Below are 15,653 nucleotides of genomic sequence, written 5' to 3' on the forward strand. Positions count from 1 at the left end.
TCGTCTCTCATGAGGGCCTGGCGCGTGTTGCGGCGCGCCGCCTCCTCCGCTCTCTCCTCTGGTGATGGGGCAGCCCCTGGCGGGAGGTCTCGGAGGCGGGCGTGGGAGACGTCCCTATCGCCGCTGGAGCGGGTGAGGCGGCTGCTGCCGCCGGAGGAAGCGGCGGCGGTGGGACGGTGCGCGGCGGCCCCTCAGGCTCCCCCTGCGGAGGAGGAGGAGGAGGAGAAAGAAGAAGAAGCGGCGGCCGCCGCCGCCCTTCAGGCGCCTCCTGAGGCGGCAGGAGCTCGTCCCGGCCCTTTCCGCGCCGGGGAGCTGGCGCTGGCGGAGGTGCGGAGGAAACACAACACGACGCTGAAGCTCTTGTGCCGGTTGGTGGCGGGTTCGGTGTTGGCCAGCCCCGGCGGTCTCCTACCTCATCGCGACATCATCGGGCAGCTGCCCGGGCAGGTGTTGCGCACGTCGGCCGGGGCGCGGCTGCTGCTGAGGCGGCCCTCGCTGGAGGAGTACGTGCTGCTGATGCCACGGGGGGCCACCATCGCCTACCCCAAGGTACGGGCTGCTTACCGGGCTAGCTAGTGGCTGGGAGGTCACTGGCCGAATCTCTCTCAGTTTCCAAGACGAGTAATGTGCTGTGTCATTCTCGCCCCCAGGACATAAGTGCTATTTTAATGATGATGGATATCCACCCCGGAGACACCGTTTTGGAAACTGGCAGCGGGTCTGGCGCTATGAGCTTGTTTCTGTCAAGAGCAGGTGAGAACCTGGTTTTAGAAAACACAGAAACAGTGTGATTTTTTTATCACATGTTGCCTATCTTTTGACCAAGTATGTATGGTCAGTTCTTTGGTCTCTCTTATGGTCTAAGTTTTGCTGCAGTTCACATGTTCATACATAGTTTATGTATGAACATAGTTTAGACTTACAGGAAAATTATATCTGTGCCAGAGTCAGTGCAGGGACTGCGAACCATTTTGACTGTATTTTGAGGGCCATAGCACAAAGGGTTACCAGAGGCCCTGCAGAAAGCTGAGTTTCAGCCATTATATTTTTGGGCTTTGGTTTACCCTAACTAGACCGTTTCTGCAAACTCCTGCTATTCTCAGCTTTCTTTTCCTCATCTTGATGGAACACATGAATGATCAGGTTGCTGGGTACCAGGGAAAATGCTTATCCAGGCACACACTGTTGGTTTTTTCATGTTCTATCTGGCCCGGTTTGATCTAGGTCTCGGTGCTCTAAAAGGTAGAGAGTGTTTGCACTCATCAATGTGAGTGAGAACAAAACCTCACCCTTCATTTCATCTCTAGGTGTCCTATTAGTGGGCCACATTTAAGAGTAATTTGATTTATGAGCTCCTGATAGAAAAACTTCCTAAAGGAAAGAAAAAACAAAACTCCCACAGTTATTTGCTGTAATTGCTTTTGCACACGCATGACAATTAGAGCACCATTTGCATTTTGTTTTCAAATAGGTTGGGTTTTTTTAAATGTATTTCTGGTATTGCAGAATACTGCCCCTTAGTGCAATATTAAAGGACTTTAGAGGGTAGAGATGGGAAAGTTATCATGGATCATCTTGAACTCATACAGCAGAAAAGCACGGGTTGCATATCCTGAGGGCTTATGTTCAAAGACTGGGTTTGTGGGCAACTCACTGTCAGAGTAACTGAATACCCGAGAGTGCCAGTAGTGGTCACTGAACCTGAGAAGCACACTGTATCCTGAGCTGCTGTGAAACCTCAGCACTAACATTCCTTTTCTGCTGTGTTCCAATGTGCATCATAAAGTGTTGTTATTATAGGCTATGCTGTCTTTGCAAAATGTTTACTGTTTGGACTGCCTCTGTGGTTGTACTCTGTATCATTCAACAGTTCAAGACAGAAAATGTTTCAGTACTCCCCACTTGGAGCCAGCCAGCTAGCTACCTATGGGAGGTGATGCTTCCTCTTACACTCGTGAGGGAGACAAACTGAACAGATAAGCTGCTCTTTTTTGTTCAAATCCATTAAATAACCTTAGAACTCGAGGGCAGTGAATTAGTTTTCTCTTACTCTCCTATGTAGCAATGCTGTGTATCAGCTGTTGCTTGGCATGTGCTCCAGGATAACAATACACGGCTTTTTAGAAGCACGGGTTTTTCTGAGGAAGCTTAGTATTCAGCAAGTATGTTACCAGTGTTATCGATCCAACCGCGCTCTGGGATGCCAGGTCATACTGCTGAGGATAACATGAGGAACTAGGAATGGTTACACTCAGTGAATGGTACAAACTGGAGTGCTGAGATCCATCAGGAGCTTAAAAATGGAGAGGGCATGTAAGCAGCAACAAAGGGAATGTGGAGGGTCCCCTACTGAGAACAACAGTGCAGTTTATTCTTCTTAGTCTTTTGTTTTAGCTGTGGTAATCTCTACCTGGCATGTTAATTTAGTTGAAAACACTTACTTTAATGATCAGCCATTAAATGCTGCCCCAAGATCACTCAGCTGCAGGTGGTCTTGATATAGGTTGGGCCCAGGTTTTGAGGTCAGCAGTTGCACCTCTGCTCCCTCTCCCTCTTTCTGCCTCCTGTTGCTAATCCATTGTTCCTTCACATCATCTTTCTGCAATAAACTAGGGGTTTTTGTAGTTACATGATGGGATTTTGGAGATAGTATGAGATTATCCTCAAAGCAACCATTGCTGCCATGGGAGCTAGCAGCTGACAAAACAGAAGATGGAAGTCTGCATTTCTGTTTCCAGAGATGCATTTGGAGAGAGGGAAAGTAGGAGTCACTAGTTTTTCCCATCCTCCCCTACAGGCAGACCCCTAAATCCAAAGAAGGAGGTTGAATACCTGATGTTGGCTGAGGCAAAAGTTAGCTTTTGCTAAACACAGCAAATGATTTTCTGCCTTGGGTATTCAGTCCACTGTGGCCATTTCATACAATGAAATCAAACACAGCTGGACTTAGTGATTATTCCTCTCCTTTTTCAGTGTTGTCCAGTAGGTTGCTTCTGATCACTTCAACTTAGCTGTAAGCGCGTCCAGTCAGCAAAACCCTTCGCATCACTAGGCCATTAGCCTTATCCATGGGAAGAAAGCAGTCTGTGTGTGCCAGTTCAACTTTACCTTGAGGAGAGGGGAAAAAGGTATGAGATTGTATTACTATTTTCAAATTTTTTGAACTTAAATCAGCGGCAAATACGGACAGTATTAGTCACAGCTTAACACAATTTGGCGCTGACCCAGAAAGAAGTAAATTTCATTTGTTCTTTCCTAATGGTGGCTAATTTTGCCACTGTTTAATACAATGATACGAAACAAGAAAAATAGCTGCTACAGAGGCAAATGCTGGAATTTAAATCTGGTGGACACATTACCAAGGTCCACAGAAGTATTTAATTTCTGAAATTCAAATTGATTTAACAGATTTGGTCTACTCTCTTCATGTTACTCTCATTTTATATTTTATTTTCCATTCCTCCATTAATCTTTCCCAGAAGCCACTTAAATGCAACAGGACAAAGTTAAGACTGTTAAGAATGTGGCATCTGCCATGACTTTAAGATCTTTGAGAACTGGAAAATGTAATGTGTGTAAACTTGACGTACTGCAGCTTCACAGTAATTAAGAGTTTTGCCTAGCTATTTTAACTAGTTATCCTTATTTTTCCAGAAGTCAGTTTCAAAATGTAGGAAGTTTTTGGAATGAGCAGAGGAAGGAATGTGACCCCAATGTGAACAATTTTATTCTTCCAGTAGTTCCAAACTGATAATCTTGAGTAATGAGGAGTTGGTGCTGCGATTCTACAACAGCTTAAGATGATAAAAGGCGACAGTGCTGAAACTGTCCTTCCTTATGTGTTGGCTCTGGCCTCTGTCTGATTCAGGGTGAGCTAGATCAAGGACAGAGGAAACCCATCCCTTCTTGTATTCAGTTTTCTGAATGGATTCAGGGTGGGATCACATAGGTGAGGAAAGGAGCCTGGTTGACTCCAACCTGGCTTAAAATGGCTTAAAAAGTCACAGAACCTCACCCGCGGAGCTGCTGATTACTGTCTTTGCCCGGTAACAAGTAGCAAGGAGACAGAAACTAATGGTGTGATAGGTTTGAGAAATCAGAGTAATACAAGCATAGAACAATACAGCAATGCACACGCTGCTGTCTGTGCCTGGATATCCTGGTAATGCTTCCTTTATGAAGAACATTGTGTATTGGACTCGTATGGTAAATTTCAGCATAGTAAATTTATACTTAAAACAAGTAGTAAAATAATTTATTACAAACAATGACAGGAAAATAACACAAGCCTGTGTAAGTCAAAGAGTACACTTGAAAACTTGTCTATGGGGCTGAGATCAGTGAGCAGGTCTGGGGGTTTTCTTAGCCTTTTCCCCAACCCTAAGAACAGGTGGAGAAAGAACTATGCATGGAAAACAGCAAATGTTTGTAAAAAACAAACAAAAAACCTTAACCCAGCAGTTTCAAATCTTACTAACAGCAGAGGCAGTCACTGTCAGCTTTATAGCATCTGTGAGTAGTGACCTATGTTGCAGCTTTCTCAGCTGGTACCTGTGGTAGCTCTAGCAGGAAAATTGTAGATTGATAGGGCCACAGATGCTCAAGTCATCTTTTGGTGCGGGAGTTACTTTGGGAGGACATCTCAGGAACAGTTTGTTCTACTACCACTATGCTTTGTGTCATCTGTGGATTGATGGATTTCTGTCTAAAAGAACTAACCCAGCACTTTATCTGCATATATTTGCTTAAAATAGAAATTAAAAATAAATTGTAATTGATTGTTTCATAGGTGATTATTTCCTAAAGTGAAGTTGAGATTTAAAGGTGTGCTTCTATTATTTAGTAAGCTACTTTTTTCTAAATTTCTTTATTGTCGGGTGGGGACAGTAGTAAGTTTAGTGTCTTTTGTTGTTTTTTTTTTCAGTTGGGCCCAAAGGACGTGTTATAAGTTATGAAATCAGAGATGATCATCATAATTTAGCTAAGAAGAATTACAGGCACTGGCGTGCTGCATGGGAAATAGGACATATGGAAGAGTGGCCAGATAACGTGGATTTCGTTCTTAAAGACATTTCAACAGCTGCTGCGGATATGAAATCTGTAACACTTGATGCAGTAAGTCCAAAAAATCCCCCCATTTGTCATTTATCTTTTCTGCATAAATTAAAAGCTCAAGTGCTCATACTCAGAATGGGATTCCCATATCTAGTTTAACATGAGAAAAAACAATCAGATCTTCATCAATGAAAGAAACACTGTGGTGGTTTGGTTTTTTTTTGTCAGATTACAAGTATTTTCAAGGTTTCAGTTACAAGTTCTGAAATGAAAAAGCAGTAAGGTTGTAGTGTAGAAATATTACAATCACTGCCGTCTTGTAAGCGAAGACAAATTTCCTTGTATTTTGGAGAAACAGGTATTTTTTTATCTAAGGCATATATTTAAAATATTAAATTTAAGAGAAAATACATAAGCTTATTGAAAATACGAATATGTAAACATATAGCTATCAGCTATATAGAACACACAATGTAAGTAAAGGCCTAAGTTAGAGTACAAATACTACTGCTTGCTCTCCTGTCCTGCTTTTTGTATCCAGATTTTGTAAAGGGAGGTGTACTGAGGAAAACAGCTAGATGTTAACCACTCTTCCGTGTAAAGCAGGCAAACCACATTAACGCTTTAAACAAATGACAAATTTGTTAAATGGTTTGAGCAAGGAAAGGAAATACATAGCATAAAAATACCATTTTTTAAAACTTTAAAAGTAGCAATCCACAGGAAGGATCAGACACTGCATATCCCATTGTTTTACAGTTTGAATCGTTTTCTAGCAGAAAGTGGATAAATTGCTGAAGACACAAGTTTTCTAAATCTTGAAATAAACAGCAAGTTAGACATTGAGACTGTAGTGTGTTCTTTTAATGATAAAGATGTGCTTGAACATTTTTTTCCCCACATTTGAAAAGGTGGTAGTAAATGTAGTCATCCAAAGCTTTTATTAATGCCAATGTCATAGAATTTAATTAGTAGGAGGTTTAATGTTAACACAGGACTACTGTGTTGGTGCTACTTTCTGTTTTAATAGAAATTAATTTGGAAGTAGCCAGGACTTTGTTTTGTAAATGTGTGGACCTCAGGTTTCTCTAAAGTATTGAGAGGTAGTAATAAAACCATTTTGTGATTACTAACTGGAGTTCTATGCATTCATTTTCCATACATAAACATTGTTCTTTTTCAAGCATTGTTGTTATGGAAAAAATCTGATAGATATGTTAATATTTACTGGGAAAACATCTGTATCTTTCTCTTGCAGATAGTTCTGGATATGCTTAAGCCTCAGAGTGCTCTGCCTGTTGTACATCCGAGTCTGAAACAAGGTGGTGTGTGCGCTGTGTATTTAGCAAAGTAAGTATTTACTTCTGGGACTTAGGCATTTGTTCAAGCATCACCTAACATTGTTACAAAACCAAACAACTTTTAAAGTATACATCCAGCATTAATGAAACATTTAATGAAATTATTTTTTTCCCCATGTAATTTTTTTTTTTTTTAGGGAGTTGCATGCAGAATAAATTACCCTTGGCCAAATCTTTTGGCCTTCACTTTGGGAATGCTCTTATTTTGAGGTTGCCATGAAATGAAAACTTCCGCTGACCATAATAACTATACTGTTTTCCAATTCAGTAGTTAGGTTGCTAGCTCCTTTACCCTAAAATTGGAGGACTTGTGTAACCTCAAAGGTAAAGAATGTGACAAAAGCAGCAGAGTTGAGACTAACAGTTTATGATTTGTGTTTTTGAAATACTACTTTATCCTTTGCATTTCTTCAAAAGCATCACACAGGTTATTGACCTTTTAGACAGAATACGGACCTGCAAGCTCCCTTTTTTGTGTGAAAGGATCATTGAGGTAACTCATAGAAATTGGTTGGTACTCCCTGCTAAAATCAAGAATTGCAAATCAAGCCAAGTGGTGGAAAGTCAAGAAAATATTGAAGAACCACCTCAAAAAGAATATGAAGAAATCCACATTCACGATCAAGCAGTTCTTAAAGAAAGTGAATACAATGGTAAGAATATTATTGCTGATGAGATACCCTGTTACTACGATTTGATAATCCAAGGATTTAACAAAGGCAAAGTTTGTAGGAAAAAGCAGTGTTTTTTTCTTAAGTCAGCTGAGATTTTTGTGAAGAATAGACAAGCTTTTGGACAGCTGAGAACTTGTCAGGTTTGAAAAAGGATATATTAATGGTTATTTAAATTTAAATATTTTTATTAAAAATCTGGACTAAATAGAAAATAAATTGCAATCTGCAAATAAAGAATGACTGCCCTTCTACTACTCTTTTCAAGTTCTTATTTTTTAATAAAATTCAGTCCTCTGTACTCATCCTGTAGCTGCTTTAGAGGACACTGGGCTTAAGGATTCCAGAGAAGAAACATTACCAGTGTGCTCTGTTCTGTAATCCTGCTGGTCTGGCAAATCCAAAAAAGATGCCTCATACTCGTACAGATTTGCAAAATCCATAGTAGAGCAAAGAGGTCTGAATGTACTGATAGGTGACAACAAAGCACTTTAATAGAAGCAAAACAAAGATTAAAATGTGTAAAGGAAAAATAATCCATGTACTTTGGCAACTCTAGTGGGTGGGTGTATGTCTTAAACTTGTTGGAAAGAATTAAACCTTACTTCTCACAGAATCATTTTCTGACAATGCTGAAACGTACTGCTCGGTGCCTTACATTGCTAGACCATCTTATTGGCAGGATGCTCATTCAGGTGAGACACTTGGAAAATTTTTTTTTTTATCTTAAATGTTTAGTGGTATTTTATTTTCAAAAATACTTTTTTTTACTAGCCTTTGACATTTTACTATGTTATAAAATCATAAAACTTATAATAAACTAATCATTGTATACTGAAATACTGACATAGTAACTTGTTTTGTTTTTCAATTAGCATTCCTTACCAAGCTGAGAAAGTTTCGACCACTGCTTTCTTGATGCTGCTAATTTGAGTATTGTATCAGAAGAAAATAAAATGTTACAAAGTAACTGATAACATTTTGCAAGTTGTGTAACTTTTAAGTAACGACTGCTTTGATTTCTACAGCATATAAATTTTGAAATCCCACCTACTATTTAAAGGATAAAGTTTTAACAGAACTGTCAGGTATGGTGTGGCTATGCCCCAAAGCAATGTATCTGTTCCTGTCTCATCAGGTGTATTTCATTCTTCATTGCTTGTAAACCAATCCATGGTTTTGTCTTGGTTCAAGGTGGTACCTTGTCTCCTTTTGCAGGACAGGCTCTGACACTCTACCAGAAATAAGGAGAAAAAAATGTAGTAAGAAAAAATCCTTTGAAATGCAAGTGAAGCAGCTTCTGACTTCACTGGCTACCAAATGGTGGCTACCAGTTTCTTTAAGAACGATGTTCTTAAAGCACAACTGTAAGAGAAACTGAAATTTGTTCTCTTGTTAAAGCTGTGCTTATTTCAAAAAGAGGACTATGTATAGCTCTGGTTCACTTCCACCAGGCAGGCTGCAAGTTGCCTGGCTGTTTGTGAACTTTTACATAAAGCAATCTCAAATGGTTGAAATAAACAAAATTTTTTCTGACCTTTGTCAGGTATGAAAAGCAAGATGTCTCAAGTAAAAATAGGTTTAAAATTAAGTAAGTCTCTTAGGGTCCCACATAATTCTCCACATAAGCACATGGTGATGTTTAACACATTAAATATATTAAATGACATATTGCAGCCACCTGACTTGTTCTGTATCTCAAGGAAGATTCAAATGCCAAAATTTTCAAAGTTGAGGGATCCCTTGAGAATCACAGTTGTACTGAAGCTGACAAAAGCAGTAACACAATCCTACTATAATAGTGAAAATTTGGATATTAGTGAGAACATACGCAAATAATAAATAGAGCTATAAATAACTGTAGCCCTGTATTAAATAAGTATACTAAGAACTCTGCAATGCTTAAGCACATGAAAACTTTTTTCAGAATGGAGGCATTAGGCAGCTCCCCCAGGAAGTTTACATCTCAAGTCTGTTCCACTCTTAATAAATTAAATTAACAATGAGGGTTTGCCCTGTAACTGCTGTATGTAATAGGGGCTTCTCATACAAAGGCTCAGGATGCTACTTTGAGTAGATTAATGTGCAAAGATTCAATTACAAAATACAATTTTCATAATAAACTCTTGTATTGTTTTCGACTGGTACCCCAATCTTAAAAGGAAATGTTATATAAACTCTGTTAACAAGTGAGATACACTTAAAAGGAAAATGTGAATTGTGATTTAACATATGTCCAAACTGATGACAGCAACTGAGCAGCCTGTTCTTTCTGAAAACACAGCTCTTAACAAGAGCACTTTAAACTCGTATGACACACACCGGTATTTTTACTGTTTCTTCTAGCCTATTCTAAGTGATTAAAATAGGATTCTCAATTTAATTTAAAATGCAAGAATAGTAGTAAGTGCCTAAATAGACTGGAATGCAACCTAAAATCTACTGTAGTAGATGAAGGTAATTTAGAGAGGCTCAGAATATAAAGCAGTTGGTACTTCCAGGAAGTCACAAGACAGGATGTGAAAATGAAACTATGGCAGTAAAAGCACAGTTCTGCCAAGGTAACTAACTGCATTTGTAATAGGGATTTCCACTAACGCATAGAGATCACATCTTGTCATATCAAGAAGGACACAGCAGTCCCTACAGTAGTCTAAGGGGCAAATATGGCCTCAGTTGCCTAAACTAATTGAAAATCATTTGCAATATTAAACCATACCTTGGCCATAATAAAAAGGAGATTCAACGAGCATTTTTTCACTTGGAAAGGTGTCCTTTGAATTCTGGGATGAATGTAATTCCATCATCTCCAAAGTGCCAGTAGATGAGGAGGAAGAGGATGATAATCCTAGTCGTACGAATCTTCCTTTCTTACCACAAAGCAAGCAGTCTGTAGGAGTTGCGCTAGGTCCTCGGGGCAGCTGTACTTCATCATTCTTGTAGTTTCTCACAGCTCCGCTGTGGTGCATAGAACGTTCCCGCTGCCATACATAATGTGTTGGAGCAATAGCCATCACCTACCGGAACAGCCTTTACATCAGAAACCATAAGAATTACGGGAACACATACAGCTGAAAACAAGGGATTGTTGGATTAATTCATGCATGGCAGAGAATTAATACTACATAGCTGAAATGGGTATCATCTATTATCCATCTGCTTCTGTCTCATTAGGCACAAGTAAGTGAACCAGTTATGAATCTGATATGGAAACACAACAGTTTACAGCCTTCTATATTCACGTGAATCATCACAAATACCAGCTTATGCTTTGATGGTGTCTTTTACAATCTACTAAACATAAACTATATGGATTTTCTGGTTCACAATGTCACTGAACTGATGACTGTTCGGACCTGGAGGGTATGCTAGGAAAAGCATTTTACATTTCCCTTGTTCCTTGTACTTTTCCCATAAGCATCTAATCCCATCCCCAGAGATGGGATTCTAGAGTAAATAAGATTTTCATTTCCATCAGCTGTAGTAAACATTATGTTCTTAGAACACAACAGGGCTTTTCCAGACAGATACATTTCACCTGAAAAATGTCTTTTTTCCTTCCTGATTTGAAAAATGTAGGTTGTAACACTGCATTAATAGTAGAGAATGTTACAAGCATGTCCTTCTGATTCTTATTAAATGCAGTGAAAAACCCTTAAAAAAGTCAAATGATGTTATGTTATTAATTTTGAAGGGATTAAAATTTCACCTGAGGTGCTGGGATTTTTATTTGAAGGTTTTACTTGTGTACAAACTTATAATTTGTAAAGCAAACACACACACACAAAATTCTGAAGTGAATGAAGTGAAACAACCGATGGGAAATTTTAAATAAAAAAACTTGCAGAAAGATTCTAGTCAATAAAAACTTCACTTTTAACATTATAGTGCAATGTAAAATATTCTAGTTTAGCTTAAAAGCACAATTTCAAAGAATGTATTTTAAATGAAGAAAAAAAAATTCACGGAGGATAAATGGACTAGTACATTTTAACAGCATCTTTTCTTTCCCATGGCTCATCTATGCACTTTAGGGAAGAAATTATTTGTATAGAGCTAGATTGTTAGCTGGTATTAATTGTTGTAGTTTCAACATGTACAATATTAAAACCCTCCCTACCTCTTCACAGCAGCGTCTGCTTACAATAGCCCTGTAGTCAATTCTACTCCATAGCTGATCTCTTAACTTTAAGAAATCAGGGAAGAGCTTTCTCCAGGCTTTTCCCAAGGCCCATGGGAAAATGTCATACTTTGATTCTTCATCATCTTCTTCAACCGTATTTGCCAGATACCTTCAAACATATGTTTGTGTTTGTAAATGTTATTCAATCTTAAATCACTATTAGTATGATTTCTAACATTAAAAGACATAACAATGAAGTAGTTCTTTTTCCTAGTATTGTGAGAAAAACTGCTAACAAAATACAACCTTTGATCAGGAGTACAGTATTTTCTTAATCAGTAATTTCTTAATGTATCCTTTGGGTAAATAAAAATTTAGCTTAAGCTATTATAAAAAATGCTTTACACTAGAGTCTCCTAAATTAGTAGATGCAAGAACTAACATGTCCTGAGAGCTTTTTCCAAACTGTCAAGATATCCTTAAACTAAAATGAACAGTTTCTGACTGATTTGCTAAATAAAGCTTAAGATTACCGTATCAAATCTTAAACTTTACATTTTCTACTTTTAACTATTCTTGGGAAATTATGTTACTTGCATTAAATTAGCAGCAAACAACTAAATACAGGTCTACTTTCATGTATAAATGGAAACTTTAAATTTTCTTAATGCCCATATTTCTCCCTTCACTATATGCTGCTTTTGGTTCTGGGTCATCTTCTCGGACAACAGGAAAATATTTACTTCTCCTGGATCCACCCGATACTAAATTCCTGTAAATCATACCTGAAAAAAAATATTACTTTTAGTCTCCTCCCCAGTTTTCTCACTTGCTCCTAACCCCAATATTCCCTCTAATCCCAGTCTCACCAGTCCCTTTCTAATCCTCTCTCTTTTCTGGCCTGGCTTTTCTCCCTTTGGTGGGGTCAGATGGCTTCCTCCTCCATGCTCAGTGGGTGCTACCCAGAATACCATTTACAGGAGATGAAACAGCCATCTTTCTCCCCGTACTAGTGTGCAAATCAGAGTCTCTGAGAAGCAAAAAGATGACCTGAGCACCATAACACTATGAAAGAAAATGCTGAATCACTCTGTAGGCATAGCCAAACATGGAGACATTATATAGGCTTGGTAAAGACAGATTACCGATTGCACCTCTGTTTCAAAGGATAGACATTTTAGAACTGTTCAAAAAAGTTCTCAGAAATTCTCTAGCAACATTTTTACTAATTTTTAACATTTTATTAAGTTGACTTAAATCATGTTGACAGAAACTTTAAAAAAAGTTACTTCTGATGTGTGTATCACGAGAAAACATTTTGGTACAAATGACTTAAAGGCTGGCAAAGATACAAAAAAACAGGGTCTTATAACAGGAAGTGTGAGCCACATATACGTTGCCATGTATACATATGTATATGTATGTATGAACAGGTATGTAGATCCTGTTCCCAGATCGACAGTTTGGTAGGCAGAATGACACGTTACATATTGCTACACCAATACAAATCTCCCCTCACTGCCGCTCAAGCTTGTTCCACACAGGTCGTTGTCAGAGGAAGAATGTTGAATTTGCCCCATTTTTATATATATATGTAGTATGTTGATTATGTTTCTACATTTCATATAGAACCCAAACAACTACACAGTCATTAGTCTCGTCATATATCGTAATTATCAGTGGCATAAACAAAGGAATAAAATAATGCAAAGTTTATGCTAATAAAACCAGGTAATTTAAAGGTACTTACAGAGCGACAAAGAAATTGATTCTGGTATGTTCGTTTATTGTGAAGTTAGCCCTCTTGAAATAAACGAAAGTCATTGCCAAGAGATACTGTTTTAAAATGTAAAATGAGTTATCAATACATTATTTCAGTATGTAATTCCCTAAAATGCTTTGCACATTTAACTTTCACCAAGATACTCTGATCATTTTTATCCATGAGGAAAGCATAAATTGACTTTCTTGAAGCTTCCATATGAACACATTAGAAAAAAAATATGGTCTGTATCTGCATTACAGTATCAAGTGGTTAAGGGCAGATTTTTCACTCAATATATGTTCTATTACCTAAGAAGGAAATACACGTACCTTGTCTGCAATTTTACAGCAACAGTCCATCCAGAGGAAGTCTTGGATTAGATCATCATCTGCAACAAAAGTTGTAGCATTTCAAACACCAAAATTGTTTTTGTTAGAAAGTATTTGTAAATACATAACAGATGGTCCTTTTATTAAACCAAAAAAGAAGACCCAGCAGTAGAGAACAGAGAAAGTGAGGGGAGAAAGAGGTTAGGTATGAAAAAACTTAAGCAAGAAAAGAAGACAAACTACCAGGAAGGCAAGGTGGAAAATCCAGTGACTGCATTTCATTCATTCTCAGTAATAGCAAGTGATGGTGAAGAATCACCAGTATTTTTTCTATTTATGTAACTTCTTCTGCGTTAAGTGGCTCCATCTAATAGCATACCATTATTTCTGATGAACCATAGACTGCTGAGATCCCTGCACCCTGATTACCTGACAGCCTTTATAAGGCAATACCTGCTCGATCATTTGTGGTCAGCACATCACTGTCTGTGAACATGTACTGTAATAGGATTACTGCAAGCTCTCCCTGATTCACTCCTGTATTCAAGGTTCAAATAAAAACCAAGTGTAATCTTTCACTATTACTTATCTCTTCACTGAACAAAATAAATACAAAGCTTTAGGAAAGAGACACAAATGCAAAAGAGATGCTACAAGTCCTTAGATTTTCTTCCCATTCCACTTCTCCCCCTAAATGTTTATTCCCACAATAAATAACCTGTTTATAAGACTGGGAGTCCAGCCTTTTTTAAGCCTTGTGTAAACCAAGATGTTCGTTGTTTTACATGTATTTATTGAAATATAAGAGAAAAATGAAACGAAAGGCGAATGATCATGAAAGGAAGTTTCATACCACCTTGGTTTCATTTGTAATTTAAAAACATACTTTTCATCAGTTTGGTAGCCCTTCTTATGTTTTAACTTAAGCATTAAATATTTATACACTAAAATATAAGAACAAAATACATTTAGACAAAGACATGGCTATTAGTATCTACATCAAAAGCACTCCCAAAATTACTGAGTTTAGAAAACATACTGGCTTAATAGTTGTCTACTGTTCACTTAATACATTGATATCTGTCATTATTAACCTACCAAATAATTTAAAGAAAGCTGTCATTTCCTGACGCTGAATAACTAGGCATGGTCCCTTTGGACATTTATATTTATGACTAGGAACCTTTTTTTCCCAATTTTCTTCATAGTCTTTAAATGTAGGCCGCTTTAGTCTAATGAGGTTTTTTTGCTGCTGTGATCTGGATGCACTCGATTTTACACGAACAGTGACAGTGGGAGGTGTCTGACACACCAGATTGTGTCTCATTTTGGTAAGTAAAGGTTCCTGTTGAAAAAGATGAAGACATTAACTACAAAAACAGCCAGTTTGAGCGGTAGTTCTCTGTATTTCTTTTGTTCAAATGAAATGTTTCAGTAGCGCTTGTATGTCAGGTGTTAGAAAAATTAATTGTATCAGTACTCATTATTTAAGTCTTGTGCCCTAAGCCAACTATGTAAATTTCTTTAATTTAGTTCTGATGTGATAAAGCCCTTTTTGAGTGGAAGGAGCCTTTAATCTTTCTTTTTCCATTGAAAATTTTGAAAAATGGAAAAAAATTCTCTCCAGAAAAAATTGCTGTTTCTCAGATCCTTACAGACCTACAGACTTACTTAGATCTACAAGAAAATATCCATTCCTCCCCTCCAATTTGTATTTTTAAAAGAACATTAATATAATTAATGCAGAAGAGCCATAATTAAGCCATAGAACAGTAAAATTAAAGCCTTGAGCCCTTAATTTTTGTATTTGGTTATAGCCATTGGGAATAAAACTTATCCCTCACGTAGGACATACCCTGAAGGCATAACCAAGGAAACAAACCCGAGGTGTTTTTAACTGTAAAAATCAAGATGTCAAATGGAGTGTGAGGAAAGGTATTTTTAGACGCAAGCAAATGCATTTACTTCTTCAGCAGGTTCCTCCACAGAGCTTAGGGCTGTCCGAGGCGGGCTCAAAGCAGCTTACCTCGCTCTCCAGCTCCTAGTTAGCTGCACGTTTAAAACAAAACAAAACAAAAACCCAAGCAAAAAAACACCACACACAAAAATCCCAAAACCCCGACGCGAGGGTGTGGTCCCGCCCTTCGGGCTCCCAGCAGACAGGCCTGCAGCCCGCCCCAGCCCGCCCCGCTCCCCTCAGCGGCCTTTTCCTCGCGCCATAGCCCCCTGCCGCGCAGCTCGAGATGGCGCCTCTCGCAGCCAATCGGAGCGCGCGAAGCAGCCGCCTCAGCCAATCGGACGGCGGGGCATTCTATCTTCCCCCACTCTCCTCCTGCCGCCGGGGGGCGC

At 38.5% G+C, this 15,653-nt stretch overlaps 2 protein-coding genes across 2 annotated transcripts; one reads left to right on the plus strand and one right to left on the minus strand.

The window, feature by feature from the left end:
* Positions 1 to 9: 9 nt before the first annotated feature.
* On the plus strand, positions 10 to 8,107 carry TRMT61B (tRNA methyltransferase 61B; the record flags this gene model as incomplete). Its single annotated transcript, XM_081997390.1, has 7 exons — positions 10 to 549; positions 651 to 753; positions 4,925 to 5,115; positions 6,314 to 6,405; positions 6,834 to 7,069; positions 7,702 to 7,782; positions 7,963 to 8,107. The coding sequence occupies 7 exons, from the start codon at positions 10 to 12 to the stop codon at positions 8,004 to 8,006; spliced, it is 1,287 nt and encodes a 428-aa protein (XP_081853516.1). The 3' UTR covers positions 8,007 to 8,107.
* Positions 8,108 to 8,163: 56 nt separating this feature from the next.
* Positions 8,164 to 14,631, minus strand: SPDYA (speedy/RINGO cell cycle regulator family member A; the record flags this gene model as incomplete). Its single annotated transcript, XM_081997490.1, has 6 exons — positions 8,164 to 8,321; positions 9,807 to 10,104; positions 11,208 to 11,379; positions 12,961 to 13,046; positions 13,305 to 13,363; positions 14,403 to 14,631. The coding sequence occupies 6 exons, from the start codon at positions 14,629 to 14,631 to the stop codon at positions 8,233 to 8,235; spliced, it is 933 nt and encodes a 310-aa protein (XP_081853616.1). The 3' UTR covers positions 8,164 to 8,232.
* Positions 14,632 to 15,653: the final 1,022 nt, after the last annotated feature.

The sequence above is a fragment of the Phaethon aethereus genome (assembly GCF_964289735.1).
Source record: "Phaethon aethereus genome assembly, chromosome: 3".
Classification (NCBI taxonomy): Eukaryota; Metazoa; Chordata; class Aves; order Phaethontiformes; family Phaethontidae; genus Phaethon; species Phaethon aethereus.